This window comes from Corapipo altera, unplaced genomic scaffold (genome assembly GCF_003945725.1).
Source record: "Corapipo altera isolate COAL_440 unplaced genomic scaffold, ASM394572v1 45, whole genome shotgun sequence".
Lineage (NCBI taxonomy): Eukaryota > Metazoa > Chordata > Aves > Passeriformes > Pipridae > Corapipo > Corapipo altera.
In genome coordinates, this window is record NW_020884877.1 from 17,722,777 (window position 1) to 17,749,943 (window position 27,167).

General features: G+C 38.1%; 1 protein-coding gene across 5 annotated transcripts in view; it reads right to left on the reverse strand.

Moving 5' to 3' along the window:
• Window positions 1-21,458: 21,458 nt before the first annotated feature.
• TANK (TRAF family member associated NFKB activator) overlaps window positions 21,459-27,167 on the reverse strand; it is a 28,428-nt gene continuing 22,719 nt past the window's right edge. For all 5 annotated transcript variants that reach the window (XM_027637174.1, XM_027637170.1, XM_027637171.1 and 2 more), the window contains one exon: window positions 21,459-22,958. In XM_027637174.1, coding sequence (XP_027492975.1) covers window positions 22,791-22,958 — 168 coding nt within the window. In that variant the 3' untranslated portion in view covers window positions 21,459-22,790. The remainder of the gene's footprint in view (window positions 22,959-27,167) is intronic.

The window sequence follows — 27,167 nt, forward strand, 5'->3', positions numbered from 1 at the left end:
GTAAACCGTTCTACGATGCCCAAGGAACAAGAATCATAGAATCATTTAAGTTGGAGAAGACCCCTAAGATCAAGTCCAGCTGTTAACCTAACACCTTCACCACTGAACCATGTCCTCAAGTGCTACCTCAACACACTTTTTGAACAGTGATTCCACCACTACCTCAGGCATCCTATTTCAATGCTTGACCACACTTTCAGTGAAGACATTTTTCCTAATATTTTCCTAATATTGAGTCCAAACCTCCCCTGGCATATCATGAGACTAGTGTTTGGTCTTATTGGTCTGTATAGACAACCCAGACTGGCATGATCAGCTCATTTGGCAGTCCTCTTATTTTAGACCAGAACTGCCACTGCTTTTCAGCACAGCACATAGTAAAGGTCTTGGCCACAAATGGGCATCAGAATTCTACGATACTTTGTGTTAATAGCCAAATGCTAAATTCTGCTTTAGTTAATTCTTCATCTAGTTGATTATATTGGGGATGTTATAATTCATATGAACTAACAGCAAGGTCTTTTTTGATACATTTTCCTTTTTGTGCATCAGACTATTGCAGATAATGGCTATTGAACAGGTGTACATCAGAATAAGCAAAATCATCCATCTATACTGCAGTATGTAAAAAACCCAAAGCAATGGACTTTATTTTTGGTTCAGATGAAAAAAGGTTAGATTGCAAATTCATTAGTATTTATTACCATTTATATTAAATATCTATGCTAGCTGCATGTGTTTGTTCTGCAAACGTTGGTGGAAAATAAGGCCATGCATATTCCTACAACAAAGCTGTTCATTGTATAATTTAGTTTTTAGCTGAGTCTGAACTTACTGCAGGTGAAAATAAGATGATCCAGATCTGTCAGCACTGATATACATGTAGGTGGTTCCATTATTATAATTTGTGAAATGCTCACAAGCTGTCTTTGTGAGGGTGCTTATATAGAGTAATGTATTAAAAAGAAGCAAGATGTTCTACCTTATGATGGCATTGCAGTTGTGCAGTTTGTGTAAAGTAATCAAATGTTTCTAAAAAAGACATGAAAAGTATTTGAAGAGGAAATTTGATTAGTATTGTTGTATGGGTTTGTGTGTATGGTAATACTACGTACTTTAAGAAGAAGTTTCCTGCTTTTTTTGTGACAGATACTTTTCAATCAAATGAACTGATAAGTATTTATAATCTAGATGCTCTTTTCATGAATTGTGAGTTACTATAACAATAACACCACTATTCTTATAGGGAACACTGGTACTAGTTGCAGAACTGCTCCTGTCTTTAATAAAGAGTTGTTGCATTAATACTAGTAGAATTTCTGGACTTTTTTCACTATTTTGAGAAGACCACTGCTTGTTTCAAGCTTTTCTTAAATTGTACTTAAATTGTTTACATTTTCAGTGATGAGCTTGTATAGTATGTGTAATAGGTGTTAGAACCAGTCTACAAGTGATGAAAATAAATTATTTGGGGGAAAAAAAACAACAAAAACCCCCAAAATTTTACTTCAAATATCTACATCTGATAAGCTTATTTTTTTTTAAAAAAAGTATAATAATATAGTATAGCTGAATATAATCCAGTGCTTTATAAGCTGAATTTCAGTCTTCTCCTCCCCACCACGTTCAGAACCATAGCAAAACTATGTTTATGTTATGAGGTTTTATTGAGAATGGTTGATATACTTAGAAAGAAACAGGTGAGTTTTTTGACTCATGGCCTTTTCATAAGATCATTCTGCTTAATTTACTTCCGAAGAAGCAAAAAGGAAAAAACCCCTGAAATTACACCAATTTAAATATATGCTCTTGTAACTGTAAAGATATGTCATATCTCCTTGAGGTATGTGGTCCACATATGAATCTGTGTTCAAGCCTGAATAATGGAAAATGACCAGCTCCATAATCCAGTAAATTCTTTATGGAAAGAGAATGAGCTGTAGTCACCTAAAATGTGATATAGAGCATTCCTAATGTGAAAAAAATTGCTTGATGGGTATCAAAACAAGCAAGGTATTCCTCATTATGTGAAATTAAGGGCAAAAGTGTATTTTATCTATCCCTGAAAACAAAATTCCTGCCCTCAAGTGTAGTCAACTTTGTAAAAAATAAGGATTGAAAAATAGCCTCCAACTGTGCAGCCCTTTTTATCTGTCTGAAGTGTGAGTATTGGAACCATCAAATTTTTGTATAAGTAGCAGCTCTGCTTTTCTCCTCTTTAGTTCTGGCCAGTGTGCCATTTTTGAGATATTCAAACAAAGAAACCACAAACCGCTAGTCACACCACAATACCAGCTTGTGTTTACATTTTCAGCTCTCCAGATCATGATCCTATTGAGTGCACATAGAGCGAGTGCGTGTACACGCGCCCATCCACCATCAGGAGAAACGAAACTGTAAACACAAGCTGGTATTTTGGTGAGGGCACACTAATATGGCGGTTGGTGGGGTCAGAAGGTGGAGGGTGAATTATGGATCCAGAATTTCCTTGTATTTTTAAGTCAGGCTGCTTGCACAGTAGCTGCTTTTCAAAATGAAATGTTCAGTTGTTTTATAAGCCTAGGGCCTAGTTTCATTAATTTTAAACTATGCATTCAGACTCAAAAGATAATGGATGAAAGCACTAGTGCTTGACAGACTTAAAGTGGACAATGAATTATAGACTATATTATAGGGAGTTCTGCTTGCATGAGTGGAGGGTGGGCAAGAATGATCTCACAGTTATTACCATTTATGGAATTCTTTGCTGAACTATCTAGTGAATCATCTTGCTTAATATTAAGCTAAACACTAGAGACATTGTTAAAAATAATATGGTGAGACAAAAGTGACTACCTTTAAATTTGCAGAATCTAAGATACACATTTGAATATAAACTCTTAAAATATAGAGCACTTGATGGGTGGAGTATAGAGATGAAATGTATTTAATTAGACATCTCTAAGAACTTCTTTCTGTTATATGTTGCTTAATTTAAATATGCCTGCAAGTCCCTGTACTTTTTTTTTGTCAATGAAGTGGTGTTATTTAACTAAAGCTGGAGTGCCTGAACGAAGCTTTTATCTGGAGGAGACTTGGTTTTGCTGCTTGCAGATCAGCTGTTGCCATTATGCTTTATGGAAATCTCATATTTTTGATTATGTGAAGTTGATAAGTCTTCCTTACTGGCCCTTTGTAGCCATTTCATCCTGCCACCTCCTCCAAGAAGAAGAGTATTGCTGAGAGGAAAATTATATTGCTGTTTTGGAAAACAGGACACCAGAATGCATGATCAAGCCATGGCCCAAAGGAATGGCAGAGAGATAAGAACAAAAGGGAGACTGTCGTCTTCAGAAGGAAAATAGTCTCCCTCTAAAATCAAACTAGTCCAATAGCTTTTCCTACAGTGAGAACAGCCTGTCTTAGTTTTCAGTCCTGCTATCATATTAGCACGTTGTGTTACAACAGTGTTTCTGAGCTCACTCCTTTAGGTGCTATATGCTGTTCTTTCTGACTTAGTAGACATTTTAAAGCACTACTAAATAAATAACAATCACAGATACTAAAATAGTTTTTTTATAAATTAATTGGAAATTTAAACCTTTAAAATAATAAAATGCAGATGTAATATTTTTTCTCAAAAGCCATAAATCCATTTTTGTAGTTGCAAGTTGGATTACTTAGCACACAATGTTCCTATTTATCTATCCTTAAAAAGAATTTTGTATGTCAAGGGGAGCACAGTATTGAAAAAACCCCAAACCATAGGCTTTGTTGTGAACTGTCTACACTTTATAGAAATTACAAAACATCTGAGTTCTTAGTACAAGTCTGGTTAAAGAGAGTGGAAGAAGACCGTTTACCTGCACTTAAAAATTTGTGAAATTTGATATGTATGTATTTTGAGCATTTGAAATTACTAACTAGAGGGGACAAAATAAAATAATTGCTTATCCTTATAATGAATGTGATACTTTTGGAACAATAATATTCAGAAGGCTGTAATTCAACCACAAGATCTGAAAAGATACTACAAAGCTTTGAAAAAAGTAAAATATCAGGCTGTTTAATACAATTAAGTAAGTCTGAAACTGAGATATTTTCATCTGCACCATTAGATAGTTCATAGAACATTAGAGAGGTATTAGAGAAAGAGCCAAAAAGGGATACATTTTCCTTCTTAAGGCTGTCACATTTATGATATTAAATCACTGATATTTTTTACAGGTAAGTTTTAAGTTATTTGTTTGAAAAATTATGTTTTGATTTGATTTAATAGAAGCTGAGATTCTCAGTGAAATCCATCACACAATACTGAGAAATTTTCAGTAAAATCATGAGAATTAGCAAACAACTGAAAGCTTGGTGAGTTAAAGCTGTACTAGAATGACTTGGTAGTTTGTAGGAGGTCTCATCTCACGCTCCTGTCTAAATAAATGGTTGATAATCTTTTGTTTAAGCAAGTTTCTTTTCTGTCATTTTTTTTTAAGTTTAGATCCCCTTTCTTTCATGCTGGAAGGCAACAAGGTATGCCCCATTTTAGGGGTGACTTCCCTGCATCTAGACTCTCTCCTTATTTCTGTGGACCTTTAATCTCTCTCTGACCTCTCTATTCCTGGCCAGGGAACCCATCCAACAGCAAGAAAGAACTCACCTTTGAAAAAAGTGACCTAGCCTCTAGGGTAAGAGGTTTCTTCTTAGGTAGAGCAGAGCAATAGAGGTGCACCAGGCAACCCATCAGTACTGCAAGGAGATGTAGTTGTGAGAAATCTGCTCAGCGTTTTTCCCAGAAATTATGAGAAAATTAGTTAGCAATAAGTGATGACTGCAAATACTGCTAATGTTTCTCCCATACACGTGTTTTACAGTAGTAGGTTTTTTACTACATTTTTCTCTAAATTTTATTACTGTGAAATCTTTTCCATCCAATCCATAGTATTTTGATTTATGGCTTCATAAATTTTACTTGCAAAATTCTTCAATTATTATGGTGTCATATAAGTGAACATTAGACTAAAACATTAGACTACTAAAATAATAAAGCTACAGTAGTAGCTATAACTGTATCATCATTAGTATTATACAGCTGCAGTCCTGTTTTTTAATATAAATTCCTTCTTTAACACAGAGCAGAAAAAAAATAAATTGGGAAGAGTCTATTTATGAATGCCACATCTGAGGGAATTGGCAGAGATCAGTCACTCTTTAATTCCAATTTCAAATGCACCAAAGATAAAAAGCCTAATGCTAAACTAATAGGGAGAAAATTCCTAGATCTGATATGCAATTGAATGATTTGTGTAAATAGGAATCACGAAGCCAAATCCCACCTGTACAAACTTTTGCCTTCTGCCAACATGCTGCTATGACAGTTTTGCTCTATTTATTAATAAAAAATAATTATTAGCATAATTTTTAACTGTCAAACTGTGGATTGTCTTTCATATTTGCTATGTATATGTTGCATATGTTTTAATGCAATATAAAGAAGAAAACTGTTTTGAAGTTTTATCTCTTTACATAATTTCAGATTTTATATTCAAATTTAGCAGTAGTACTGAAAATATTCACAAAGTATATAAATAGTATATAGTAAACATTTTTGTAATGTTTAAACTGATTTTAACATCATAACACCGAATAGAAGATTACTTTCAGAACTATTTAAATGGAAAATTTATTCCAAAAGAGCTATTCTTCTAAAAGGCTTTTACTGACATTTCAAGGTAATGTGATACATATTTGCACATAGAAAACAGTAAAGCATTTTTAAAATTCATAGCTTTGCATTTACAATTAAATGTTTTAAAACTATTCTTTGAAAGATCAGATTAAGTCTTGCGTAGGTAAAACTCGGTTCAGCATCAAGTATAATCAGCTGGTAGGCTCACATGAGGTATGCCAAGTGGCTGAAAATACAGTAGACAAAGTAAGTTACTATTACTATTACTATCACTGTAACTGATGTGCTTGGGTTTCTTTTTCTTGGAGGAGGAGTATGGATTGACTTGCCTTATGTTTGTTTTGAGGAAGTTCCTTCAGAATTAGATCTTATTTACAGTAAATCCAAGCCTGTGGTTCCACTGAAGCTGAAGCCAATCTAAATGTTGATTGCTGCAAACCCTACTTTTGGCCATATGTTACCACTGCTTTTCCTTGAGCTCTCTTAACTATGCTCTTCTCCAGCATTTTCACTGGCACCTTCATTCATCTGACTTTAAACTGAATGTCTTGTGGCTCAATGGCCTATTACTAGTCCAGAGAAGTATATTTTATAGGATTTTTTTTCTGTCTCTTTGTCTCCTCCATGGGATCAGATCAATACCTATGCCAGGGAAGCATGCAACCAGGTTTGGGAACAAAACAGAAGCTGGATAATTTCTTTTGATAGGAGTTTGATTTTAGACCAGTCCAGTTGTATTGTCAGGCTGCCCCCTGAATAGTATTCTGCCATGAAACAGCTCAACTCTGTGGTAAGGTGATGGGGCAATAGTGGTATCCAAACACTGCTGCTGATGCAAGAGTGAAAGCAGAAATACTTAGCACAAAGCATACTGGCAGCTCTGATGTAGAGCAGTTCAAAGTGTTATGAAACTACAGCTTTAACTAATGAAATTGGATAGTTGGCTACATGTTGCTTGGGAATTGTCAGAATATGTTAGCCTTTGATTAAAAACGATGTCATGTTTATAATTAAACAGAAATAGTGTAGTAATGGTTAAATGTGTAATTTAGGATGGCACATTAGAACAATTTAAAATTAATCTTGTAACTTTTTAAAATTATTGTACAATAACTGTTGATAATTATTATTAATAATGTTTAAAACATATTTAAGAATGGGAATCTGAACTTGATTTCTTTCACATCCATGACAGTTCTGTTTCTCAGTGCAGTATTAGACATACTCACAAATGCCCTAAAACTCATGAGCGATGACCTCTTACTATAAAATTGGTCCCTTAGCTATGTGTTATAGTAAGAGAGCCCAGCAGATTTTAAACATTTAGATCTGTCTTCCATCAGACTTTCTTCTCATCTAGAAATGTTCTGTTATTGCACCAGTTGTTCCAAGACTAGCAGTACTTCTAAAGTGGTACACAGAACCTTTAAAAAAATTAACATATAAAGACTTACTTCCGAAGTATTTACCAAAAGAAGCTCAGTAGCTGAATTTGTATCATATTAGATGTGCAGTATTGCATCGTTTTAATTATCCTGAAACATTGTATCTAAATAGTATTAATGAGGTTAATATCCATAAGAAGACAGATTTAGAATCTCATTGCTAAAACTGGTCAAATAATTCATAATGAATTATTCACCTTGTTTTTTTCATGAACTCTTGGTGAACAGATTGTGATTTTCTCAGAAGGATTAATTATTCAAAGTTATTCACCAAAAACTTAATAATTCTTGGGCTCAGTTTCTTGGTGAGCAATATATTGTGAACATCAGACCAGCTCCAGTATTGCAGATCATACAAAAGCGTGATTTTTTCTACTGTGACCTTTCCCAATCAGTTCAGGTCTCTCTGAGGTGAAATGTTTATAATACTCTTTTTTTCTCATACCATCTAGGGAACTGCCCCTTTAAATCTGACAGAGACATACAGTAGCAGTCCTACAACTAATACAATATTGTTCTTGCCTTTCAGTTAGTAAGTACTGTATGCTGTATTTACCTAATTTCCCATTACTTACTCTTCAAGAGATGATTAATTGCCAGTTCTGTATGGATGATGTGGCTTTTTATGTCAAATTGTACATTCAAAATTTTCTTAGAACTATTGCTGAAAATGTTCTGTGTAATTGAATAATATTGTAAATTGCTTATCTAAACCAAGTGAATTAATTTTAATGTTTTAATATTATCTGTTTACTATTCTGTAGTGATTTATTTGTCTCTCAAATATGGAAGTTATCAATGTCCATTGTGATCTCTTTACTGTCTGCAAAAACATCTTCAGTGAAATGGCTACAGTTGCTGGAATAGCCAAGGATAAGCCATATTTTGCAAATATTATCTAGAAATGTTGGTTCTGTCCCATCTCAATTTCTCTTTCTTTCTCTTTCTTTCTTTTCTTTTCTTTCTCCCTTTCTTTCTTTCTTTCTTTCTTTCCTTCTTGATCTTTCTTTCTTTCTTTCTTTCCTTCTTGATCTTTCTTTTTCCTTTTTTCTTTTCTTTCCTTCTTTTCTTTCCTTCTTTCCTTCTTCTCTTTCTCTCTCTTTCTCTCCCTCTTTCTCTCAAAATCCAGTTTTGAAAGTTGACTCTCTCTCACTGAGCAGCAATTCTGTTCTCCAAGGAGGCAATATTCTAAAGAATATTCCTGTGGCTCTTCTTTTATGGAATTCCCCTTTGTTGTTGTTGTTGTTGTTTTTGGTTTTCATTTTCATTTTAAATTTGATAGGTAGTTTGGTCTACAGTGGTCAAATCACATCCTTCAAATGCAACAATATAGTATCACCTTTTAACACTGGGATACTCTATATTACTAAAATGCTTAAACATTTTAAGGAAACAAAACTAAGAAAACAGGATTTTGCATTGGTCTCTCAAATCAAATGGAAATAGCCAACATAGGAAGCCTACTGGCACTGTGAATCTTCTTTTACCATCACATTTAACTAATTTCTTTTTTTCTTTAACCTTTGCTGTTCACAGCTTCTCTTTAGTAATGCATGGAGAATGTACTTGTAAAAGTACATTCAATTATCTTCTACCCCAGTGAACTGCTGTAAAAGTTGAAGGATTGATTTCTGCTACGCAACACAAAACTGGTACTGGTTTGATGGACAAAACTCTGAAATTCACTGTGAATGATTTGTCTTTCTTTCCTGTTGTCTCAGGACTATGGCAAAGAGTCCAATAATGAAATATTAGAATACTCAAAGTGAAAAGCAGTTCAATCAACAGTAAAATTGATTTATTATAGTTCTCCTTCCTGTATCCTCCTACCTACTCCCATCTTCTCAGTATCCCAAGTGATCTGAGGTTACCACTATATCTTAAAACCTCCAAGACATCCTCTGTTCCTCTAATGGGACATCCCCAGGGTGGTTTTGGCTTTTCCCTTGACCTTTGGTTTTGAATTCTGGCCAGCTAGGTAAGAGATATCACATAGTGAGACTGGTCCAGGAGCTCATGTAGGTTTTTTGATCAACCAACTGTTGCCAAATAGAGCAAATAATGGTTGACTTCTTTGTGCCTTTCACATAATATTAGTAGGCTTATTCTTATTTATAAAAATGGGGGGAGGGAAAGTTAGTACCTTAATGTGTATTTTGCAGTCAAATCGATTGAACTTTGCCAACAGATTTAAAAATTATGAGGAGATATGCGATAAACCCCACTTTTTCTTTATTTTATCTGCAGATCAGAATTTAAAAAACACTATGACGTTATCTCCTAAAGGGAGATAAATAAACACATAAAAATGTCTAAGAGAAGAGTACTTAGAAAATAAAAAAATATTGCTGTTTGCACAGTTCGTGTACTTATATCTAATGTAAATGTTCCCAGATAACAATTATGTGGAAACCATACCCAAAGTTGAGAGAGGTTGTGTTCTACAAGTCCAGATGTCACTGAACTCTCCAAGCAGTGCATGCAGTTGTATGGCACCACATGCTTTCCAGTACACAGTTTTAGTCAAGTGAGCTCAGGATGAAGGCCCAAACCATGTTGTCCTTAATTAAGAAAATAATCCCATTATTTTTGTTCTGAATTTCGTCGATACAGTTGATTTACATGAAATTGTAAACATCAGAATTATTTTGATTAGGTTATGCCTTACATGATTTGAAATTATATTTTCAATATTATCTAAGCCTGTTCTTTACATTTAGCTGATTAAGGAGAGTTATGTCATCATTAAAACAGAAGAAGCAAAGGAGTTGTATGAATGCAAAATATTTTATTTATATATACACATGTATATTCATGAGAAGGCTTAGAGGCCATTCTTTGTCCAAACTAAAACTTGAAAAGCAAATGATTTCATGGGAGAAATTATCAGATCCTATGATATTTTATATAAATTTTGGGATATTGATGTGGGTCAAAAGTACGAAGCTTTAAAACAAACTTAAACTACAGCACTTTTAAATAATGGCTGTGTTCTACGTGTTTGTGAGGCACTGGAGAAAATAAGAGTGGATCAACAAAGGTGTTGCAATCTGGAAAAAGGCATCACAAATGATAATTCAGACAAGCACTGAGATGGAAACCCATCTGAACATAGATATGCTTGTTGAATATCCTCCAAACAGATTTTCCTGTCTGCGTCCAGTTGAATTGATACTTTGGTCAAACTAGTCTTCCTTTTGCTGTAGTCAGCTTTAGGTGAGGATTTGTATCATTCTGCCTTTGGGATCCTGGTATTTCAAGAAAAATTGTCCCTCTCAAAGACTTTTTAAGAACCTGTGAAAATAAACGTGTATATATTCCAGTTCCAACTGAAAACCAGAACGTATGGATGTTTATATCTCCACTTTCCCCTAAGTTGTGTGCGATATTGATTTGATAATGGAACAGAACAGAGCAGAATTAGCCTGTGAATCTAAACGAACATTCCTTGCTTGTCGGAATTCCCGAGTGCTGTTTGGAAAGCCGCCGTTGGACTGGGATGGGGAGAGGGGAGGGAGGGGCCGGCCGGGCGCGGGGCTGTCGCGTGTCCGCGCTCCGGGCTGGAGCGGCGCCGGGAGCGGGTCCGCCCGCAGCGCCCGCGGAAACAGCGCCTGGTGCCGCCGGAGCGGAGCGGCCAGGCGGGAACACGACGGTGTTCCAACTGAGAGCGCAATTACCGAGTCAGAAAATGGAAGGGGATTTGTACCGGAGTGTACGTGGCCGCGGAAAAAGACGGCAGAAGTGGCGGTGGTCGGAGACAGGTCCGGCCGCACGGCAGGCGCAGCACAAGCCGTGCCACGCAAATCCTTTCCTGAGGCGCCTGCCTCTGGAGACGACCAAACTTTCTGGCCTGCCTTCGTGGAGAATCCTAATCCTAAAAACGATTAGATATTTAATTGTGAAAATCAGACTATTAAGAATTCACAGATTATCGAAAACATTAGTTAATCACCCCACGCCTGCCCTAGAAGAGACAGACAGACATTGGGAAAGCGCTGGGGACGGGCTGGTGTGAAATGCAGCAGCCTTGCAAAGCCTTTCCAGCTCCAGTCTCCTATTAAAAGAAAAGGATCATGTGAGGATCCTTTGAAAGGCAATGTTCTGACTAAAGCAAGCAACTGCATTAATTGGGATTCTTGTATTCATACATGCTGGGCTAAATAAAGCAAGCTGGTTTGCTGCGGCAGGCTGGGGAAAATATACAAACCTAATCCTTTCAATTACTTTGTCGGTGATTAGAGTATCCATAACAAATGCGCGGTCCTAAGAGTCCTATTTAGCACTGAACATCTTTTCAGGGAACAGAACAAGCGTCCTAAACAAAAACCAAAATGACCTAATTCTTTTACCTTTTTTTTTTTTTTTTTTTTTTTTTTTTACATTTTGTGGGGGGCGGAGGGAAGCGCGAGTTGCCATGATTCCTTGCTTTCGAGAGTTGCAGCTACAAGGCATCCCCCTTTTTTTTTAAATCCCCTGAAGTTAACTTTCATGATGAAGACAAACTCGGCAGGAAAACAAAGCTTTGATCTTTGTGTGAAGGAAGGTAGTAATAGAGTGAAAGTCCCTCCAGAGGGTAATTATTCTTTGGCCGCTCAGGCGAGAAGTTCCCTGTCACTGTTGAGGTTAACATTAAGGTAGATCTGCTATACTTTCCCATATTAAAAACAAAAACAAAACCAAAACCAAACCAACCAACCAAACAAAAAACCAAAACAAAACCCAAACCAAGGGGAAAAAAAAAACAACACCAAAAAAACAACCCAAAACCCCCCAAACAAAACAAACAAACAAACAAAAAAAACAAAACACACAAAAAAACCCAAAACAAAACCCAAACCAGGGGGAAAAAAAAAACCACCAAAAAAACCAAAAAACAAACAAAACCCAAAAAAACCCTCCCCAGAATGTTATACTATTAATTGCCAATTTGCATATGTGTGCAGCTGCTGTTTTGGCTCCGATCTTCCAACCGATAAGCTTGCTGGAGGTATCACAGAGCACTTGGCAGCTTTCCTATTTGAAAAGAAAGCCTTCCTAACTACAGAACAGCTGATAGTCTATCAGTGATAGACCCTGATGGCGTGAATTACAATTACACTACTTTTCACACTAAATCTGGGTGATAGCTACTTGGAAAGAAGTTTCATCATTTTTTACCACAAACTGGAAAAAGAATTACATGGTCATGCTGTGCTTTTAAAGGCAGTTTGGTTCACTTTTGTCTATTTAACACCTAATTCCGAGGAGTCCATAGGCATCTGGAGATCTGAACGTCTCGTAATGAATTCACTGTTTAGATGGGAGATTTTTTAAAACTACCTCAAATTACATTTATTAACAAGGCGAGCAGGAAGTGTTAGAGTTGTTAGACGCTTCATTTATTAAATAATTTGTGGATATTTTCAGTTGTCATATCCAGAGTCATGGGGGTTTACTTATTTTTTAATTAGCAATTCCAAAACAATGCTACTGCAATTTAACAATTCATCACATAATCTGGGGCTGTTCAGTTCAGCCACTAATGCTAGATAATTCAGATTGTTATTTTGATCTGTTGATAACTCATTTTGTTGTGATAAGAGAACTGCTGCCTTGAAATTAAATGGCATGATTTCCTATGGACCTTGTTGCGACCTAGAAGCTAACTATATCGTCTTCGTCTACAACTTTATACCTGGTGTAGCAAAGCAATAGCAATTTTAAAATATCACTTATTTGTTTTCTCACTTCATGATTGGTCCTTATTTTGCATTAGTGTGTTTTGATACACCACTGCGGAGGAGGAGGTGGGGAGAAATGCAAGTGTCAAAGTAAATTTAATTGTACAAGTAAGTCACCCACATTGCTGCCGAGGTCACAATGTCTAAACTTTTTCCCTTATATGTCAGAAAGTTAATTTAGCGAGATGCTGCCCTGATAGTTAAATGTAGCTGCTTAAATATCTTAAAAAGGCATGGTGGAAAGCCTGACTCCTGACGTAGCTAACCTAACAGAAAATAGACTTTGTTTTCCTTTTTTAGTTGCTTGCTTTATTAGATTTCTCACTCTCGCAGATTATCCAAAAACTACCCATTGATTGATCGCCCGTAGAGCTGCATTTGGTGTAAAGAAAAACTTCACAGCTTTATTGGCTCCCAGGAGACAAAACAAACATAACAAGATATTCGTATTAATACAAACAATGCAACAAATGAGAAAACCATCACATTTAAATAAGATGGTAAAGTCAGTCCAGTGTACATCCCAGCCTCTGATATAGCAGACATGGCAGTTCAACTACTCACCAGCACTCTCAGGCATGGGTCCCCATGGGAGTTGCATTATTGCTCACAGCATCTCATCATTGTGAACAGTTAACCTAAGGAAATGCCACCGAATAAAACTTTAAGACCGCAGCTTAACGGTATCTTACTGCGGCTTTGCAACTGCAAATGTGAAGGTTGAGATTAGTCTGTTTCTTAAAATATATTTTGAATGGATTCTTTTCCTGTGTGTGCATGCTTGGACCTGGAAGCTGTTGCTCATTTTTTCAGGGCATCACACATGTGATCTTAATAAGGTGTTTCTTTTGTGAAGAGAAAACGAGAAGATTTGAACTTTCTACCACTTCTTCTGAATACAAAAAAGGGGACGTGTCCCTTTAGCCTTCGTTAAAAAAAAAAATCCAAGGAACAGTTTTATTTTTAAAGAAAGAAACTTTCCCTCCCAGCACAAACACACCCACACACTCCACGAACATTTAGTTTAAAAGAAAGCTAATGCCCTCTTATCTTCTTCTCAGAAATGTCACAAAAACAAAGGTACTGGTTTTGAGGACAGCCAGCTAGCAAGTCCACTCTGTTATTTCTTACAAAGTCTTTAGCAAAAGACACAACCAGCCTGTTACATAGTAACATTTTCTTCACCAGCATTTTCGTATGATAACCATTTTCTTCACTCTTTAATGGAAAAGTCACTTAGGCCCAGTGGGAAATACAGACCTTCTGAAATGCTGTGAGAGTCTTATAATCCATATAATCTTGCTACCCTCATGCAAATGGCTAGGTAATTGCTCTTCTGCCATTCTGATGATACCTTTTTCTGGTGATCTCTGTGATAGACTGACTAAATCAAAGCGAAGCTGGATTTGGTGGCCATATGATTCCCTTGAATCCCCTAAGAGATCTGACAAGTCTGAGAATTGCATCACCTTCCAGGTCTTGCATCCATTTTCCACCGGATGGCAAGGTTGAAAAAACACTGAAGGGACTGCCTTTTCTTTCTGTGTTTGGAATGTCAGCGGGCATTTCTTGGCATCTCCGCTATTCTACACGAAAGAAGGAACAAGCACACAATTAAGTAGTAATAATTTTAAAAGTAAAACTAAACTAACTTTATAAGAATTTGTAAAGCATACAGCATTTTCTTCTCTTAGAAGAGGCATTCACAGGTTACTACACATCTTCAAAGAGTTGCACTTGCAATCATGACATATAATGCCAAGTTATCACTACAGAAAGTAAATTTTAAAATGACAACTCTTAAAACCTTGCTAAGGTGTAGGAAGATATTTCATAATGAACTGATATAACATTTCATATTACTTTCCAGTTATGTATTCTTTGCAGATTTTCTTGCCTGAAATGCATGTGTGTGTACACAAAATTATATGGAATAAAAACTTTGGAGAAATTCAGGGAGTAGTATGGTCAAGGAGATTTCGGAAGTCATATATAATAATGGGGGAAGTAAACCAGCTGTTCCTCTTCCCTGGGCAGAAGGGGGGCTAAACCTGGTGGCTTTATGCTGGAAGACTTCTATCATTCTTTGAATACTTAGGGACACTAAACTCCCTGAATAAAGAAATCAGATGAATTTGTTCTAATTAGGGATATTCCTGTTGCTACTGTCTTGTATCACTTGAGGCAACTGGGAATCTATAAGTAACAAGCTTATTTGATCTGTATTAACTGCAGTTAAATGGACACATGGATGAGAACTCTATTAAAAAATCAGTGTATGTGATTTTGGCTGCTGAGCCTCCGTGGGCTTTCACATCTCTGATGGCATGGAGCCCGAGGTTTCTCTCCAGTGATCCTATTGAGCTTGGACGTGGCTTTTACTACGCCCCCACCCTTATGTCCAGAGTTATGTACATGTTTCCACATATTAAAAATGTAGTCTACACTGCTCGGATTTACAACACTATCAAAGCCTTTTCAGAGGTATCCATCACCAGGTCTATGCGAGCTCTGAACGGTATCACTCCAACCAGCTGGTTCCACTGGGCTGGTTCCGTGCTGGCAGAGAACTTGCATAAGTCTACAGTGATTTTTTTTCCTGCTCACTTCGCATTCTGTACCTCCTCCTACAATTACTGTAATCCCTTTAACCCCATAGAAACCTCCAGCACTCGACTGTTGATAAATTGGTAGGTCGGATGGCCTTTCACCTGGTTGTCACCGCTGGAAAAAGTGCTAATGGACATTTGTAGATTGGATTGTCACCCGACCAGAGGCTCAGTTTCTGCTGTGCAGGCACGGGCTTGTCACACAATGGCTCGACTCCACACTCCGTCTGTCCGTACACACTTTTGCATGCGCACTGACCCCAGGAGCAGTTGCTGTGTTTTTTCAGGGCAACTGTTATAAGCAGATGTTCTAACAGTCTCACAGTCCGCAGCCTCAAGGACTTGTTTCGTTCCATTATCCCGTGTGCGTGGAGTAACCCGTGCACAGGAGGCTTGTGATGGCGAGAAGGGCAGTTGATCAATTAAAACAAACAAGCAAACAAAAAACCCAACAAACCATCCCCCTCCCCAAACAGAAAAAAAAAACCCCAAAACATCAAACCCCAACCATTATTTGTCACTCCTTTGCTGGTGGTCAATTATAAAAAGGAAACTTTGAATGACTGCATGTCAGCAATGTCAGGAGGGGCGGCAGTGCAGCTGTACGGGCTGCCTTGTTTCATCCGTCATTACCTAGCAAATGAGCCGACTAGCTTGTGGGCAGGTACAGAAGCACTGGCAGGCAAGCAAGAGAAGAGATTATTTTTGCATATCTTCTGTGAATCTCCAGGGAATTCAGTGGCGTTCCTTATCTCAAGTGCTCGTAATTAAGAGGATGGCATCTTTGGGCTGGAGAATTCCGGAGAAAATCATTTTCACAGCACCTAGAGGGCTTGATGTCGCGCTTGATGACAGATGGGAAACCTTTATGAAGGCTCCGTAACCTTTTGCCCTGAGAGACTGTACTTTTGACACCGCAGAATTGGGAGGATATAGATGTTTTTACTCGGGCGATAGTATGGTGATTTTTTAAAACAACGAGCCATTTATTAAAGTATTTTAATGAACTATACAAACAGCGAAAACCTAACAAAGCTTATGTCACTGCTGAAAGTGAAAACATAACTATTAACTATAGAGTGTTTTGCTTATGGACATTCTTATATTGCACAGAAATAAGATATAGGAAAAGACTAGCAGATAAGATTTCATGTTTCATCTTTTCAGCTCGTAACCTCACGAATGTCATGCCCCTTCCATTAATCCTTTTCTCAACTTAAAGATCCCTGTGAATATGAATAAAGTTGTATTTTAAAAACGAAAGAAAGAGAGAAAGAGAAAACAAGACTCATTCACATTCCGAGTCTGCTTTCTGTCTCACACGTATTACATTTCACAAAACAGATAGAAACAATAGAGCTTATTAAGAAAAACTTGTTTTGAATGGCAAATTAAGCATAATGAAAATACACACGTTTTTACAAGTAGTTATTTTTTCACCAATTGAATATTTTAAACCTTTCTAAACTATATACTTGTCTCTGCAAAACGTTTTTCTTTTAGCTTGTTTTCACCATATCACCTTGCTATATGTGTCTATTTAAAATGTTTAATTTGGTCGGCTCAGAGACCTCTATAAGCACAGCACCTTTTCTGTGGCCGGGCAGTAACCAATAGGGGTGGCCTACCTACCCCGGCTATTTATGAGCAATATCAGTGTTGGTTTCCAGGCTGAACAGGCTGATGCACAGATCAGTCCACACTAGGGCTTCTTGGGCAGGAAGAAAAGTTATTATATTCGAGAAGATATCTCGGCATTCATCTTTGATGCAAATACCTTTGCAGTGCAGCATAAATCATCAAAATAGATATAATACTTTGTGGTCAGTTTGGAAAATTATGTGAAAACAAGAAATAATCCAAGAATCTTTTAATGAAAAATAAATATGACCTAATGAAAACTCACGTTCTCCTTTCATCCTCATGTACAGTTAAAAAAAAATAGAGATAATAGCAAATACAAGTTTTTATCTCCATTCCTCATATCTCTAAATTCAGAAGCACATAAAAAAGGGCACAGAGTTTTTCTCGAATTTTGCTTTATACTGTAAATCCATTAAATTAGTCTTCCTGATATGCACCAACTTGTGTATCTAGTATATAAAATCTCTTTAAACATAAAGCACTCAAATTTCAAGCATTAAGGTGGACTACATTTTTCTATTTCTTAGGTATTGCAGCGATCTGGGAATTTATTTTTACAGCCTGAGATGTCAGTATGCCACAGAAGCATGAAAATCTCACCATCTGTATGCTCATGGACAATCTCATCAAGTACACTCAACGACAGACTTAGAATAACAAAATTTAAATGCTATTACTACCGCCTAGCCGTACATGCACTCAAATCTATTTTAAATAACATTCAACCTGAGTTATCATGCTGCCTACCTCAGGCCTCAATCAGTTTATTTCCTTTCAGTTTGCTCATCCCTGTGAATCCTGCTATAAACCAGGCACATGCTATTTGAAATAACATTTGTTAAATTAAATGTGGGGTTACACACAGATGCGTATAATTTAATTTGGCCCAGTGCTGATCCACAACCCACTGAAGGTTCAAGAGCTGAGCAATGGCTTCACCTGGCACCTTACCTAATGTGCTGGGCAATGTCCTTCTGGATATGTGTTACTTGTCAGTGCCAGGAAACAAGGATTTGTTTCAGTTGGAACTCTGTTACAGCAGACACTACATAGTTTAGATTAACTCCTTTCAGTAGTACAGCATCAATGTGTTATTGCCTTAACATAAAACATACAGATTATGTAAATCTGTAATAAATACTATTTTGAAGTGTATAGTAATCAAAAATCTTTCAGGGCAGGATGGAATGGAAACTGAGAAATATTGGAGAGTAAACATTCCAACGCTCATTCCTCTGCTTCTTCTTGGTAGAGTGGAACACTTGCTGTAGCTGGGCTGCTAATGCTCCAGCCCTAGGGTTTGCCCTGTGAGTCCTGCGAAGTATAGACTTCCTGGGAAAACTAGGGCCAAAATGATCCCACACAAAGCATTTCCACTGTCTCTGCAGACCTTGTTGCACTGTTTGTGAAAGGGAATGATTTTTCCTGGTCTGAGGGAAGGCTAGCCCTTTTTGTTCTTCCTCACAAGGTGCACGCTGTGTACGTGAAGACATTCGGGCTTGCAAGGTCAAGCAATATAAGAGGCAAAAGGCAGTGGCGGAAGAGAGGCCGTACCACTTGCTTACTACGTGTTTAGCATTTCGGACTCAAGTGCCAGTGCAGAGCTAAGACGGTAACGGAGCCCCTGGACTCCATCAGTAGCTGGCACAGCTCTGCCTTTCCCTCACCTTTGTGAGCCTGGTCTGGGGTGCGGCAATAGATTGTCTCTTACCGGGCAACCTGCCGCGCTGCCGGCTATCGTCTGTCCTCTGGCGGGGATCAGGGCGCCAGGAGGGCAGCCCAAAGAACCCACAAGACTTGTACAAAATGCTCCTCGCATCTGCCCGTTGCGGGGACTCATACTGACGGGCTCCTGGCAGCCTGGGCGCCGAGGGCGAGGTCGGAAATCTGCCACTGATACCCAGCAGCCTGCCAGGTTCCCCGGGTGCCGCCAGCCCCGCTGAGCGGTCCCGCTGGAACTCTCTCTGGGTTACCACCCATGCCGTGTGCGGTGCCGCCTGCTGCGGAGGGGCCGGATCGCGTAGGGCTTGCCACGCGGCCAGCGAGAAGGAGGGATCGCGGCAGGCAGGCAGGCGGAGGGAAGGAAGGAAGGAGGCCGGGCTGATTAGCATGCAGCAGCGCTCGCAAGCCCGGCTCCATTGTTTTAACACCTCCCCTCTCCTCCGCGCCAATCTGTCACCGTTCAGCAGGCGAACGCTGCTGCCTCGAATGCTGCTCTTCTCAAATGAGACGGATAATTAGCTGCCCCGCACGAATGGCGCACTCTTCTCACCCCTGATTGCTATCACCTTCTTGCTCCTGGCAGTTTTGACACCTCGTAATCAGCCTGCTGCTTTTTCTCTTTTCTTTCCCTATTTCTGATTTTTTCTCCCCCTTCCGTTTTTTTTTTTTTTTTTAAATGCAATCCCAGTTGCCATTTGGATTGAGACTCCTCTGTTGAGTTAACCTTGTATGATTGCGGGGGAAAGGGGAATGTACGGTAGGGAGGGAAAGAAATCGCCTCCTCTGAGTCTCATCTGCTGAGTGAACCATGGGTGGGGGGAGAAGCATCTCGGCTTGATCCTCCAGTGCTTTTGTTCGTAATGGGGAATAGCCTCTCCTGAGCATCCTCTGAATTAATATTATCTCGGATGGGGAAAGACCGTGAGTTGAGCGACTCCTCCACTCAGGCTGGAGAAAAGACTGCATTTCTGTTATCTGGTTAAATACAGCCATATGAGGAAGAGATTTTAGAAGTAGGTTCACAGGCCAGGAAGTTCCCTCTTCCTCCCGGTTAGGCAGGGAAGGAAGGTAACTTCTTAAGCCTCTTAGAGTGAATTCACTGTTTCATGGGAGTTGGAAGAGAGATCTGATTGGAGTGCGAGATGGCAGAGGAAACTTCTTCCCTTTTGATTCTAGAGAAATGAGAGATCTCAATTAATGCTCTGGTGATTTCTGCGAGATCTTACAAAACAGAGGACTCGTGGAATCTGTCATAGGAGCGTTTTCCTCTCCTCTAACAAGCACTGACAGTCTAATTACTGGAGCTACGAGCAGCTGTCGAGTTAGCCGGAGAGACAGAGGAGCTACATGTGTTCTACCCGGCCGCCGGCACTGAGCCCTCGCAGCAGGCTGAGGCAGCCGTACCGCCGCAGCATCCCTCAGAGACTTCCCGAAAGGAAACGGGAGCGGTTTCTCCTCGCCAGCGCTCGCGCGAACGCTGGCTGTAAGCAGGGGGGGGGGTTCACGCGTCGCGCACCGTCAGCGCGGGGCGGGGTGAGAAGTCAACTCGTACGGGAGCCCTGAAACTGCTCCAGCCCCGGGGCTGCCCCGATAGGGGCTCCTCTGGTCCCGAAAGAGGAGGCATTCGGTAGTACACCTTGGCATGAGTTTCCTGCTCTTCCTTTCCTCTCAAGCTCCTTCCACCATATTTAATATTTTTAATGAAATTCTACTTCCCCTTTGGATTCAACCTCCTCTTGTGTGGAAGAGGGAGCGGAGGGGAGGAATACTGAGCCTCCTCTGGTGAGCGTAATAAAGCAGATGTCCGTGCTGGCAGCAACAGCCTCCTCCAGGAAAGCTGTATAAATGGGGCCCACTCAGGGACGGCACTTGTCTCCCACTTTGAGTCGCTCACAACTACTTAGCGTGAGATTTATTTATTTATTTATTTAAAAACTAGACTGGTGCCCCTCGCAGTGTTCTGATCGGTGAGCCTATCTGGATGGCCTCAGGCAGCAACAGTTTAATCCAGCACGCAGTTTTATCCAGCAACAGTTTAATCCAGCAACTGTTTAATCCAGCACGCAGGATTAAACAGCTTCCTAAGACGCCGCACTAGGCAGGAGTTCTCACAGTGGGAGATGGATTGGGTTCTGCTGGTTGTCGAGACTTTGGTCAACCGTGTTCCCCCCACTTCCTCCCGCCCTCTCCGCTCTGTCCCGGGCTGCAGGGGACCCCAGGTTGCCTCCAGCAACAAAAGCCGTGGCCCCGCGCGGGGACTCGGGCTCGGCGCAGGGCTCCCTGCTCTGCCAGCAAAAGGGCTCTTGGGGAAAACGCATCCACGCTTGGAGGGCGGGGGAGAAAAATAGATGACTTTATTTTCTTCAAAGGTGATTCGCAGTTTGTTCATCTCTTAATAACGTGAGCTTCTGAGCTCGAATTTCACGGTTGAGAGGACGAGTCAGTGTTGTGTGTCGGGCTGGATGGAGATGTGCGAATCCCCTTCTCTCCTCCCAAGCCTGGAACTTCTGCCTCTCCCGGGAACCACCCCCAGCCGTGCTCTCTGGGGAGGAATTTCACACGCCGCCCGGCGAGTCCAGGCCCGAACATCGCCTCTTCACCGCTGGCGACCGGCGGGGGTGTACAGCTCTGAACAGTAACAAACTCTTTCTCCAGGTCATGTAGCAGACATGCACTGTTTATTACAGCACACTCTGTTGACAGCCCATCACTAACATGACATGTTTAAAATAGAGAAAATTATTGCAGAAAAATCCATTTCTAAAAATTTTGCAGGTGTTAATTCTTCCAGAAATTTGTCACCTGCGAACGAATCTTTAAAAAGAGAAAATGTTGTGCTTCGCTGCTAGGAAAATCCTAATGCTAATTATCAAATATCAGGACTAAACCCTGTATTCAGTTCAAATGCAAAAAGCAAGCACCCTTTATCATTAATTTAAAATACTTGGTACTCCCCCTTCTTTTTAATTTGATATCAAGAAACCCAGAAAATGTGCAAACTTTATCAGACTGCAATGTTTCAACTAAACACAAATTTTAATTGCATTGAGAAAGCTGCTAAGCATATTCAGGTTAAAAATGAAGTCACTGAGATTTGGGTGATAAGGAATTTGCCTTTGCTTTCTAGTCTACCAGACTTGAGCGATCCTTCGTAGCAGACCAGAAGAAAAGGCAAATAATCTTTGGTACTATTAATTTTAGGGAAAGTTTAACCTTTTCTATCCTTCATACTAATATAATCTTTTTCCTGAAAGCATTTTTAGTAATTATTAATGCTAGAAAGGTACACAAACAAGTATTTTTTTTAATAACATGTAACAGATATTCATAAAATCAGTACTGTTACATTTTGGCAAAAGGATCATTTATGTGCTGGTTTTGATTACTCTCTCTAGTAAACAGTTGTTCTGGGAAAGTCAACCATTCATTTAGGTTACCAGTGAACAAGCCTATTCTAATTTTGGCTCGCCTGGCATTAGGTTACCGTGATAATTTTATAAGAATCTGAATTAAGAAGTTTGCTATTTTAAGTTAAATTTGGAAATTTTATAATAGAAATGAAAAATGAGAGCCTACTTCTCTTCCTGTTTACTTCAAGGAGAATATAATCACATCATTGGATACTATGAAAAAAATCCTAGCATTACATCAATTTTGCCAGTTATATTAAGGCATTAATCCTGCAAGTCTACACTCATAAATATAACCATGACTTTGGGCCTATCAGGCAAAGATTAATTGGGAAAAAAAAGTGTTTGACATCACTCTTGAAGTTAATAGTGAGGCATAACAAGCAATAATGTGAATTACAGTACTGAGTGACTTAGTTTCATTTTACCTTGTCAAAAGACAACTAAAAATGTGCTTATCTGACAAAGAATTTCAGTCACGAGTTCTTGTTACAAGAAGTCTTAATTCTTAAATTCTTAGCGTATCTATTGAATAAAAAAAAGTATGCAAAACCAGTGAACCATTGAATTCTCATACATTAAGACTGTACTTTAAAGTGGGAATTGAGATGACGAAGAAAATCTTCCTTAGATGTTGGAGATGGTGGGAAAACTTCTCGACAGAATTCACATATTCTACACTGATTCAGTTCAGAGTCTGCATATGCTTGTGCCAGCAAATCATTGTCTTGAGGTTGCCAAATGATCTAAAAGAAACAGAAAATTATTATTGCTGTGGTTTACAATGTGGTTTACATTATGCTGTAGCTTATATTTATATAAAAAAATACCTGTCTCTTTAAACTAGGTATCCTTTACACCTGCCTCACCAGAGATGTTAACTAGAGAGTTCTCATTTAAAAAAACACAAGGCAGAACTTAGGGTTTTTTAAGTTCTGTAAACACACTGTCCTTGCAAATACTTAAAATACCTTTGTATCTATTAATAATAAATACTGCTATAAGCAATAGTCTGTAATACCAGTTTGATACATATTAAAGTTTTTCTTTAACTCTGCATTTCAGTATTTTACTGTAGAAGTCATAATACACAATAGCCATTCAACAGAAATAAGAAAATACATTTTTACCTTAGAATAAAATGTTTCTTGTACAGAGTTAATATCTCCATTCTTATTGGCACGTAACTAGCTTTCAGTTTACTTACAAAATTATTAGAGCAATATCATGTGGCTTAAGGTACTTATTTGCTCTGACTGTCTTTTACTGTAAATGTGTCTCAAATAATCCAGTTTGGGATTCCTTCGGCCATGACAGCATCAAACTTGCTGGGACCATCTGAATACATACCCATGCATTCAGGCAATTCTGTGAACTATGCTGTATTGGGTTCAGCAGCTGCACTGCTCTTGCTCCCTGAGCTAGTTAGCTTAAAGCTAACTCTGTTTATCCGACACTGGAATTCAAGGCACTTAAGTCTGGAGACTACGTGTGCACTATTTAGAACACACCAACTAGGAACCAAAAAGTCTTCTATCAGTTTTCAAAGTAAAGTTAAAAATTCAGTTTCATTACTTTAATATTAGCAACACAAGATCAAATAAATAGTTATGTTATATGGCCAGGACAATCAGGTTTTGAGTAAATTGAAAACCAAATGCATACTGCTGTGACTGCAAAGTAGACAGAATGGCAGCAAGCTGGTATGAGCTCTATGTGGGGATGGAATCTAGAAGAGAAGAGCACCCTACAGGGTTTTTTTTGGCTCAGTTTTCTTCCCTCTTGCTTCACTAGCACATGGAAAGGCAAGCAAGAATACTTTAGAAAGTAGTTTCTTTAGAAGTTTTAAATTTCTTGCTACTGATACTTACCCAAGATTTTTAATTTTCAGCTCTTCCAATTTCATCATGTCAAATAGTTAGAATCTATTTTTTATTCCTGCCATGGTAACCCACTGTACAACTAACCTGGCTTTCACTGCGGTTAAACCTTCTTTTTAAACAACCCTAAACTTCTTGGGAGTCAATTTCCTGCCTATTTGGTATTTAAACAGTGTTTAGCTTATCACATAGCAATAGCAGATTTACTGTCTTTCATTATGGTCAGCAATCCATATAATTAAATTGACTAATTAGTAATTAAGTGCAATCACACCACTTCTTTTCAGCTCAAAGAGTCTACTTATTGTATATTGCCGGTGTAAATTGCATATTAAATCTATCTAGACACTGACACACTTAAACATAAGTTAACACACTTAAACACACCACATAAATGTGTTTAGAATTGCTTGTTTCTGATACCTTATGATGTAAAGCGTAATTTGAAAAAGAGATAAAATAATATTGTAAAAATACTATATCTCACTTGGAAGCACAACAAGGGGAGGTACTCATCCAGCAACCCCCAGAGGCAGGCACTTAACTTCCATTTCTTTGAGTGCTAAGCATGTACTTAATATCGTTTTCAGAATAGGAGAACTATTTAAGCAGGTGTTCCATTTCAAAAACATCAATATTCAGATTAAGATTAATACTGTTGATTTGCTTTTAAAATCATGAACATACTTGGAAATATTTTTGGTGGAAACAACCCCCTCGAACTGCAGATAAATACAGATAAACACGTGCATCTATATGAAAGCCTCAGTTAAATGTAGTCTGTAAAATCCTAGGTTCACTAATATCCATGTTTATTTTAATCTGCTGCTCTTTTCAGTCACGTTTTTTTTTTTAAATTACATCTAAAGAAAACAGTACTGAGATTTTAGATTTAGTATCCACATAGAAGGAAAGAGCTAAATTTATTACACCAACTGAGAGCAGTTCCAAGAACTTACTGTTGCCAAATCTACTGCATTTATGGGGTTTTCCATTTTATAAGTTAACATATGTAGTAAATACTTGAAAGTTTTATCTACGCTAGGGAAAAAAATGAGGTATGTTATTCCTTCCTATTGGAGCTTCACCACTGGAAGGGATTATAGAAGCTGTATGCAGGATAACTACCCCTAGAAAGGTGGTAAAAATACTAAGAACAAGTTTTTACATAAATTTTGCTAAGGTTAACACAATGGAAAGGGCATGTATACAAGTAACTTCTAAAAAACCATGAGTGTTTTGATCTACATATATATTATCTGTGAATCAACTCATTAGCACAATAACAGTCAGAAAAAATCTCTAGAGCTGAGTCCAATTCACTGGGAAAAATATTTAAAAACCTATTTTGAATGCTGCTGAATAAAGGTGATGGATCTTTAAATACTGATATACACAGATGTACATTTAATGGATTCTAAAGTAGTATTGGCTTGTTTCAAACAAGCTTGTAGATAAGATGTAACATTTTAATCAATGCAGTGCTATTGTAAATATGACTTACAAATACTGAAACAGTTCACCATTAGCTTTCTTTTTCTCTGAGTGTTAGCATTAGTACATTTTTCTCCATAAAGTAGATCATTCACATTTTAAATGATAGCTCCAAATTAATTTCCTTATTTTGCAGAAATACCAGTGATCAAAGGCTTATTGCTATTCAACCACTGTTCTGTACTTTTTAAGCTGCACACTCCCCTATCAATTTATAACCACACACCAGCTGTTTCACTTGCTGTAATGTACAATGCAGGGTGCCATCTATTGAAAAATGAATACACATACTAACTACTAAAAGAACAAGCTGGAGAGGGAATACAGGAAAAGAGGACAGTAACAAGCAATGGAGTGAATGCTTCATAGCTCCACAGCAATTCTGCTAGCAATAAAATAAATGTTTTAATTTGTTTAACTCAGTCGCAACTTGAACTGAGGACCCAATGAAAAATAAAGAACAATAAAAGTTGTGATTAATAAGTTAGTATAGAATCGAGATCTCCTATATTACAAATAGATATTTAAAATACCTTTTGAAAAATCAGGCTTATTGTTTAAAGTACAATGATGAAGAACAGCAAACTTTCCATGCTTTAAAATTTTCATGCAAAACTTGTTTATGATAGAAAATTAAACTAGACTGGGTAAATTTTAGGAGAAGAAAACATCAAAGCTATCACGTCCTACAGACACTTTCCACATGCTAGTTTTGTGTGTCATGCAGTGGCCAAATGGAGATGTAAAGCTCTTCTGCTGCACGTACCTTGTCATTAGAAAAGAACACAAAACTATATAAATGTAAATAGTAAAAAGACGTGAAATTTAGGCTCAGAGAATTCCTAAATATCACTACTTGCTTATTCTTGAAAATCTGTTCTTTCACAAGGTGCGAGCAAAGCCACAGAAAAAAACAACCAACCAACCAACCAAATCAGTCTATAAAGCTCCATAATTTTGCCAGCTTTTAGATGAGACAGGATGTTACACAAAAGAAGCAAAGTATTCAAGAGTTGTGAGTGTCAGAACCTGCCAAAATACTTTTCTCATTACAGCAACTGGGCCTTGTTTTCAGAAGCTCCCATGGACTTCAAGCTACAACTGAAATTCAAGCCCAAATTACCTACATAAACCTAAAATAAAGTATTTTAGTGAACTTTCCTTCATTTGAAAAAAGGCTTTCCTCCTACGATGAAATAATTTAAGTTTTCTTAGAGGGGAGGAATAGGGTGTTGTTTATACTTCAGATTGAGATAAAAAGTAGCATAGTGGAAGTATTTATCTGTTCAGCTTTTTAATTAGTCCATTTTTCATATTTTCTGCTGTACATGAAAAACAATTAAAACAAATTTGTGCCCTATTCAACTGAGATCAGGGGTAGAAGGAAAGCAATCAAGGGGGCAACTTAGGATTAATGACAGCTTTGAAATAGATATAGAAGCAATTAATATCGAGATGAACTGAAATTTGTACAAGCATCCAGTGCCTGTGTCTGCTTAAATTCCTGCCCTTTCACTGGAAAAGTGACTTGTAAACATACACCAGTATTAGGAAGAAGAACTGACAAGAGATATTGTCTTA